At 36.8% G+C, this 9,616-nt stretch overlaps 1 protein-coding gene and 1 long non-coding RNA gene across 2 annotated transcripts; both read left to right on the top strand.

Annotated features, from left to right (window-relative positions):
- Positions 1–5,688: 5,688 nt before the first annotated feature.
- LOC140140802 (uncharacterized) lies at positions 5,689–6,703 on the top strand. The gene is made up of 3 exons (XR_011857292.1): positions 5,689–5,838; positions 6,035–6,145; positions 6,531–6,703. It is a non-coding gene; the product is annotated as an uncharacterized lncRNA (long non-coding RNA).
- Positions 6,704–6,786: 83 nt separating this feature from the next.
- On the top strand, positions 6,787–9,325 carry LOC140140663 (L-selectin-like). The gene is made up of 5 exons (XM_072162421.1): positions 6,787–6,793; positions 7,053–7,166; positions 8,088–8,294; positions 8,424–8,623; positions 9,197–9,325. Exons 1-5 carry the CDS (start codon positions 6,787–6,789, stop codon positions 9,218–9,220), a joined length of 552 nt encoding a protein of 183 aa, XP_072018522.1. The 3' UTR covers positions 9,221–9,325.
- The last annotated feature ends 291 nt before the right edge of the window (positions 9,326–9,616 follow it).

Below are 9,616 nucleotides of genomic sequence, written 5' to 3'. Positions count from 1 at the left end.
GCCTGGTGTAGTTTCCACCTCGATACACAGTCTGTGTTTACTCTCACGGTTGAGTGAATAGCATCATAAGAGCTGTGTGAGCTTCTAGCTAGAAAATAGGAATTTGTGATTTGTTTTTGTCAAAACCTCAAGTGTTTCCTTCATCATTTGGAACAAATGCTAACACTTTCCGCTAAAAACACTTTTTTCATTAGGTCAACAGACAAGTCAATATTTGTAGCAAGGCGAATGTGGTAAATCTGTTGCAATCAGCCTATTCACGCACAATATTTGACCAATATGTAAGTTTTAAAGTCAAATCCTCAAGTGATACTTACAATATTTTTCATATTTCATGTCATTAATGAAAGATCACACTTATACTGTTCATTTTAATGAACAATAGCCTATTCTCTTTAAATTGCAAATCTTGTGCAAAAAGTTACTATTTCGCCTGTTTTGTCATACGGTTGTGAAATCAATGAACTGTAATTTTGCTAAAGAGCGTTTACAAATTGATATGTCGTTTTAGTGTACCTTGGTGCTCCATCATAGGTCTAGTTCGAATCATGTTTTCAATACATGGTGCTTATTAGAATTTACCACCTTCTTTTTTCGCATCCAAACATATTGGCTTAAAATTGGTCAAAACTTCGGTTCATCGTAATTCTTAGGGCGAATATTATTACGAGTATTACATATCTATATGCAGACATGGATATACTTGCAGATGTGGATATTATTTCGTAAATATACCCTTTCTTACATTTCCTTTTAGCTTCTTTTTTCTTCTCTTTTTTTATTACATTGTGTTTCCATTTTTTATATTTCCTGCTTAGTTTGTGATTCCCGGTTTGCATTTACCGGGTGTCCAAAAAAAGGTTACATGTAGATTTTTGAAAACATAATATATGTACCCTCTACTAGTACCCATTTGAATGTCAAGTTCACAACCTACGTACTTAGCCCGCATTCCAGGCATTCCTGAGCAAGCTCCTTACGTGACATAATGCAACACGAGGTCATTATACCAGCGTCACAGCCACCGTGTGTTTGGCGGGGCACTTGAGTAGGCCCAGCCATAGCATGGCAGATGCAGTATTTTATTCTGATAAACAAAGAAAAAACTTGTTCAGTTTTATTTCAAGAGTTCAGTCAGAAATGTGAAAACAAACAGCAGCGATTTCAAGTCAACAAAATCCAAGCAAGCCCTAAATGCAAAACATTGTTATTCATTTCACTGACAACAGGAGATACAGCGTGCAGAAAGCTTTCGCCAAAAACGTGTTCTTCTGTAATGACCATCTTCCTTTATTTGTTACCACCAAGAGTCTAGAAGCTCTAAAACCGATTCATTTTCAGTGTACAATATTTAATTTTTCAATGTTTCTTTTGTGCAATAAGTTCAACGATGAGAAAAAAGAAAAACATAAAAAGTAATAAAGAAAAAAATCTGAAAACAAAAGTGTGATTGTGTTCAACTTTCGTTATGCGATATTTTGATGCTTGGCCACTCTTGACACCCATGTCATCTTGCGCTCATAAGTTAAGTTGCTTTTAAGATACAGAATTGAAACTTAGCAAACAGTTACAAGAAGAATGAACAAATAATATCTGAAAAAATTACATTGTTTTGTTGTACCATCACAAAATGCGGTTCGTTTTCTACATGTAACCTTTTTATGGGACGGGACACCTTGTATTTATTTAATTCTGTTCTCATTATTTTAGCTTCCTTTTCTTAGATGATTTTTACATGAATTATTTATTTATTTATTTATCTATTTATTTATTCTTTCATTATTTTAGCTTCCTTCCTTCCTCCCGTATCCATTTTATCATCTTGGTCACTTTGTAACCCCATCCCGTACCATAAACCACAACCATATACCCGTACCCGTAACCCATCCATAGTAGGCTTAATACCTTTTTTCCTCCTTTCTTTTTTCTTTTCTCTTTTCGTATATGCATATTGCGTCCATTGGTCCTGGCACTGAAGTTGGGCTATGTGCCCCACGCGTGCGTGTATCGCGTATGCGTATTGCTGCGTTACCCGCGCGGTATTGCTGCGTTACGCGAGCGGCGTTAGATACGTCAGTTTTGTAGGTTAGGTTAGCAATACATGATGCAGTCATGTCTACAGTAGAATTCATCTCGACCTTTGCAGGACTTATCCCCATTAAAAGCTATTAAACCAAGATAACACTCATTGAAACAGCTCAACTGATTAAATCGGATCTTCTCTGGTTGTGCACAAGTGACTGTTTTCATGTGCGATATCGCAATAAAGCTGGTATTCATAGCTTCAGTTGGGTAACCGATTATAAAGGAAACGAAAGGAAACAATGTTATGTGTGGCTTTGTTCACGAAATCAGACAATGTCGTGCTTTTTGTAAACCAGCATTCTTGAAAATGAGCAACATAATGATTTTTGACTTAACACGGTTTAGAAATAATTTCTTCATATTTTTGGTGTTATCTGTCGTTTACATGTCCTTCCTAAAACACAAAAGTACGACCCTCTCCAAACACCTAAATTAGCTAAAAATTTAGGACATGTTACAAAACTTTATTTTCTAGAACCTATTTAGAATAATTTAAATGTAGCTTTTACCGGTTTTTTGTGGCATCCTTCAGAAGTGAGCGGTCCGATACCAATATTTTCGGTCAAATCTCCATTCAAATAACACGGGGAGTTGGCTAGCTATGCCTTGCCCTCACTCATATTTTACAAAAGTACGACCATTTCTGAACATCTAACCTAGCTGTAATTTTAGGTCATGTTAGAGAAATATATTTGCTAGAAGTTTTGGAGAATAAATAAAATATTGGCTGGTTATTTTTCACACAGTGATGTTAACTAGGCAAGTGTCCATTCTCCCAACATACATCATTTGTAGGGGTCACGCGTCAATGGTGAGAGCACTGTGTATTGTGTATAGGAAAACGGACAGTAACTGCAGTATGATTGACTACATTTTTTTCTATTTACCTAGGTTAGCAGCCGAATACCTTTTCACTGGTTTTGCAGCCATTTTTTGGCCGTTTTCAACCAAATAAAGACCGTTCCATTTCTCGCATATTCCTCAATCTCCCGTATGAATTTGGCGACATTTGGATCCAAACTGACGGAGCCTTTTGATCTTCATACCTACATAACTATATACATACACCTTTTCGCTATTTATAGTAAGATGCCAAGATGTAATCTATAATTCCGAACAAACTCTCTTCCGCTACCAGGCTAATACTGGTCGATTGTGTTGCAGTGGAATTTCATTCTGAGCTGCGAGTCGGCCATGATTCGTGTTGTGCAGTAACCATCTCTTCCACCGATTGTCCTCTTTCACGTTATTATTTAGATTTAGATTATAGAGTTACACGTCGAAATTATTAGCCTGTGTCAGAGTATCCTATGAACTATCGCAGGGTGATAGTAGTTTTAGGAGGGGTGCTATCACCCTTTGATTGTTCAATTTTGTTTGTTTTTGCCTTAAAAGCAGGAAATGGTAAATATAACAAATATCATGTGACCCCCATTTCAACCAATCAGATGACAGAAAAATATGTAGGTCCATGAGGTGTATAATATTGTATCTCGTAACACAACCGTACAAACATACCCCACACCACCATACCCCCAACCCCACCCCACACACACCAACATGCACAAACCGTTAATTGATTAATCAAGTGAGAAGTGTGGTACTAGGTGAAGCCGAAGGCTGAACCCAGTGTGTCACTGAGTATATTCCCATAACATGTCGACGCTGAACACAATAACGAATTTATTATACTATAAAATTATTCCTAATATTTTTAGCAATAATATTTTCAGACATTATGATTTATCGCATAAATCAGTAATAAAATGATTCACACGAGCTTAATATTTCCACCTGGCCAACATTGTGTTTTCCCAATGAGTCGATGCAATTCTTACAAACGACCTAATTATCTATGTAATTGTTTGTTTGCATTACTTACAGATCAGTTCTATTTTGAAGGAATATTTGCCAGAGTAGAGGAGGGTCAATGCACTGAAGTAAATATATTGAGATCCGGTTACCTAGATCAAATGTCATCAGTTCGTAAGTAATCACCATAATTATTCAAATCTGCATCATGGCATGCACGCAGTAAATGGCATATAGATTCCTGAACATGGTCATCTGGACTGTTATTGAAATTAAAAAAGAAATTTATAGTTCTAGTACAATAAAACAGCACTTACTGTGGACGTTTTGAAACTTGTCAGATTTCTTTATCAACACTGATATTGTTGTGAGCACCTTCTGTTTACCACTCGTTGCTCAGCAACGCGGTTGCCAGTTGGTTTCTTCTTCAAGAGATCAACGAAATACAAACATTGGAGTAAAGAGACAGTGAAATTCAGGCAGCAAGGCAGCCCCATGAATTAAGACGTGGGGCGATACAATTTAATTCGCGTATTTGAATATGAAAGCAACTGTCAACCGCGTTGCTGAGCAACGAGTGGTAAACAGAAGGTAGTCACAACAACGCGCGAGAGCGCAGGTGTATTCAGGGTACAGTTACCAGTTCCCATGGAATATAATTCGGAAAACAACTTGCTAGCTATATCCCAGAAAGCCTTGTAAAGGTCTAAGAATTCAATGGCGTGTTTGGGCCAAACTTTTGTTGATCACTTTAACGGGGTGCCCTATGTTTTACTCGCCCCGCACTCGCCGCTGAAGGTGCAGCACCCAGCAGTAACGTAGCCAGGACTTTATCAGAGCGGGGGCGAGGGTGGAGCTATGCTAGGGAAATATGCTGATAAGTACAAAATGGCAGCTGCCCCCTGCCTCCCCACTTGGTTACGCCACCGACACCCATGTTGTAGTGTTTGTAGTATGTTGTAAGGATATGGCTAACCCCAACCTTACTGAATTCAACAAAACATTAAAAGACTGGGCGCCTGCCCTTCAGCGGGCGGGAGCGGGTAAAAAAATTAAGCACCTCTGTCCAAGCCACCCTCGCATTCTTCTGAAGATCCAATTACGCATTACGCATTTGGAGATTCCCTAAAGCAAACAACAACTTTCATTTGAACAAAACCAAAAATATGACTCACTTTTGACGGTTTCGCCTATCATGGTCGGTAGGCATCATCAGTTCCGGTTGGACGTATCCCGACTGAAGAGGGTGTATTATCAGCCAGGAGAGGATCATACACATGACAAAGGAAGTGGGCCCGCTCGTCTCTGTTCATGACATTGGGTGCTCGTCTTCTGATCCAAATGGATTCTCAAATTCTTCTTGTATATGCATCACACTCCTTACCAAGGATTTTAGCATTGTCCCAGTTGATGACATGGTTTTCTTGTACCGCATGGTCCGCAATGGCTGACTTAGACGTGTGTATGATCCTCTCCTGGTTGATAATGCACACTCTTCAGTCGGGATACGTCCAACCGGAAGTAAGGATCAACAACCATCATTCTGATGATGCCTACCGACCATGATAGGCGAAACCGTCAAAAATGAGTCATAATTTTGGTTTTGTTCAAATGAAATCATTTATAATGTTTATCAACACACCTGATGAATCTGTTAATACTAACAACTTGTATCGTGATAATCGTCTTGGTTTTTCACAGTTGTCACTGCTGTACCATCAAGCGCCGATACCAGTGACTATGCGATTCAGGGCATTTCTTCCGCTATACAGTTGCGACAAGATCAAGGTTCACACACACTTCAAGTCTGTGCAACTGATGACAGCTTGTATGAAAATGATGAGATATTCTCACTGGTTCTGCAACCAGATGCCGGAATCAGCAATAATGGTCACATTGGATTTCCTGATCGAGTAACTGTTCTTATTGTATCTAATGATGGTAAGTCATTATATATATTACATTCTAATAATTAAAATATGATCCGTGATGATAATAAATAAAGAATACAAAAAAGTCCGTTTTTGTGTCTCTCATGGTCTAGTTCGAATATTTCATAAGTCAGGGAGTTCGCGTATGGGGGTGTGTTACATATAGTATATAATATAAATTTAAAATATATATAATATGATATCAGTTCAAACAGAGGAACCTATATCGTGCGATCCGGTTTGTGTTAATGGTGAATGCGTTGAAGGCAACAATTGTGTTTGTGATAGAGACTATGCTGGAGACCGTTGCGAAATTCGTAAGTATAGCGTTATTTCATTATTTGCGTGTTTGTTTTTCATTCAAATCTTTCTCACTTTGTAATCCACAATTGTGTAGTGATGTAAATCTTAATGCTGGTAATAAGATATGCATAACATTTTAAATAAATTTTGAAAAAATATGCGTCCTCTTCAGAAGGGATCATTTAATGTTTAATGTTGGGTTTCGATTCCAGTTTCACGTTTGGGACAAATACGACTATGTTTATGATTATGACACCAAAATGTCATCAACAATGAGGTAAATCTTGGGGTTGAGGCTGTCGGTCGGATTACTTGTATTTAAATGTAAGAAATCTGACATTGTAAAATGATTATCATTCAGAAAATGAGATGTCAGGATCGGTTTTTTGTTTTTTGCAGAAATCACGTGTTTCCTGGAATTACCCAACGGTAACGTAGAACCACTCCAAGACGCCTACGACGTGGGTACAGAGGTAACCTGCAGTTGCAATACTGGCTATCGATTAGCTGCTGGGATATCAACATTGACGTGCATCCTTGTCCCTCCAAATGTTGCTAAATGGTCACCTCAAACACCGATTTGCATAGAAGGTTCGTGGTCCTATTATATATTTCACTACCATTATGTTACTTTTTATGAATATTATTTTATTTTATGTTTTGTTTGTTGATGTAAAGGCATATTATTTTATATGCCTAAAAATCATACATCATTATTTGATATGCATGTGTCTCATAAAAAGCAGGTTCCAACGACGGTGGTGGTCATTTAAAGTGTTTAGCTATAATTTGCAGAAAACCAGAGGGAGTACGTGCTACAGGGTCAAATATCAATCAATGACAATAGACACCTCATGAGCAATATTGAATACATATTATTGATTAATATTTGAATCAATATTTGTATAAATTATGATACAGTAGAGGGGAGACCACCTATATCTTGTGATCCAGATTGTGGTGATAATGGTGAATGCGCTGAAGGTAACAATTGTGTTTGTGAAACAGGATATACTGGCTACCGTTGTCAAACTCGTAAGTAACGTTATTTCCTTGTCATCGTTTGTTTTTTAATTCAAAACTTTTTCACTTTGAAAACAACAATAATGTATTGATGTATCTCAAATGTAAGTTCAGACGTCCTGGTAACAACTTCAAGATATACTACGCACAAAGAGTACCGAACACTTAAAACAAAAGCAATATAAAAGTACCGAACACTTAAAACAAAAGCAATATCTTAAAGCCACTTAACCTAAATGAAGTAATTAATACATGGTGAAAATTATGTTCTGCGTATATTTGTACCTCATTCGACATTACGCGACTTTATTTTCGCAAATTATACCAATTTGAATAAAAAAATTTTTTCATAATTGACCAAAAATATCTAGACTTTTCGAAGCACACTAATTCTAAGCATGGCGAGTGAGTGAGGCGGTTAGAATGTAGGAATCACAATAAAAATAGCCCACATTTGTCACTTTGAAACGCTCTCTTTTTCCATTCAACAATATAAAAAAATGAGTTAGAATAGCCGGTTGGAATCACCCTAAAAAATAACCAAAATGTGTCACTTTTGAAATGCTCTCTTTTTCCGTTCAACTCGGTATAACTTGGGGCAATAAAGCCTATCTAATGATTGCTTTATATGGTTAATTGTCTTCGAAACGCACGTCCTCTTCAAAAGGAGTCATGTGATGCTACTTTCCAACCCATTGACATCTGAGAGATAAATAGGTTCATTTGAAGAGCAACAATAAAAATGAGTTACTTTTTGAACACCTTTTGGATTGTGAAATCAAAACAATACAACCTAATTTAGATATATTTTGAAGGAGGAAAGCTGGGGATGAGGCTACCAATCGACCATTCTATTTTTGTAACCAAACTTACAATGTTAAACATGTTAATTATTATGTTAACTATGTCAATATCTGGTTTTTGTTTTTGCAGAAATCAGGTGTTCCTCGCTGCCATTAACCGACGATAATGTGGTACATTTACAACCACCCCAAAACAACTATGACGTGGGTTCACAGGTATCCTTCAGCTGCAGGGCTGGCTACCGACTAGTAGGGATATCAACATTGACGTGCAGCCATATTCCTCCAAATGTTGTTTCTACCTGGTCTTCTCAACCACCGATTTGCATAGAAGAAGGTACGTGAGCCTTTTATATATTTCACTATCATATTTTACCTTTTTTATTAAAATTTACTGCATAAAGAAGAGTCGATTAAGACTTAAAAGATTAAAAGGTGCCTCTCACTTTGTCCATTTTGACAATAGATAACATTATCAGACTTATCGGGATCATTCTTGGAGGAATTGCCCTACTGGGTGTGCTCGTGGGGTTGCCCCTCGTTGCATTTCTCTGTTGTCGCCATGTTATAACACCTCCGAAGGGCCAACTAGAGACACAGCAACCGCTTCAACTGGTCCCATATGACGGCGTTAATCAATATCAGTTTACTGGCAATGCACAGATGGTAATTGATATTATATTAGACAAATGTAACACCGAAAAAACTCGATAGTTAGCATACATTATGTGCTTACTATCGAGCGCTTTTAAAACATGCAAACATGAAGAGCCTCATCCAAAAAAGTGTAAAAGGTTTACGAACAAGTAAACATGCAACTGTGTGTCTCAACCCCATTAGCTCGTTGGTAAAGCGCCGGACTTTGATACAATTTCATGTTTTCAAAAGCGCTCGATAGTATGCACATATGCTAACTATCGAGTTTTTACGGCATATGAATAAGGAGACAGATAGATTGGAAAAATAAATAAATAAATAAATTATTAAATAATAAATAATAAATAATAAATAATAAATAATAAATAATAAATAATAAATAAATAAATAAATAAATAAATAAATAAATAAATAAATAAATAAATAAATAAATAAATAAGTAAATAATGAATTGATAAATAAATCACAAACATAGGTACGACCTATATTAATTAGATAAGTCAACAGAGAAAATTATCAACATACATGTGTTTTAATCAATTAAATTTAATCAATTGTTTGGTCCTTTCTAATATCTTACAGGTACCAGATCCACTTATGTTCTGAATTTGAAGACACCACCTTCACACCGATGGATATTACACTACCTTATCATTTATATGGTGGAGGGTTGTAGAAAATAAAGAGGGAAAAAGAAAGATAGAAATATTATTAGGGCCTGAGCTAAACGTTCGCCTAACGACGCCCCTGGGCTCATTTGCCTTTGGGTAAATTTTATGTACAAATAGAATGCATCCTCCTCTAAATATCCCAACAAGAAATAAGGGTATGTGCCCTTATTTCCTGATGGGATTTTTTATGGGTGGGTACTTTTAGCTTGTGTCTAAAATTCCAGTTATGTCAAGGGAGCCCATAGCGCCATTAGGCGAACGTTTACGGTATGTTGATATAGGAGGTAATGAACCCATTACGTACTTAAAACGTTTATTCAAAACGTTTTAA

Source organism: Amphiura filiformis, chromosome 19 (assembly GCF_039555335.1).
Source record: "Amphiura filiformis chromosome 19, Afil_fr2py, whole genome shotgun sequence".
Lineage (NCBI taxonomy): Eukaryota > Metazoa > Echinodermata > Ophiuroidea > Amphilepidida > Amphiuridae > Amphiura > Amphiura filiformis.
This window is presented reverse-complemented; position numbering and strand designations above follow the sequence as displayed.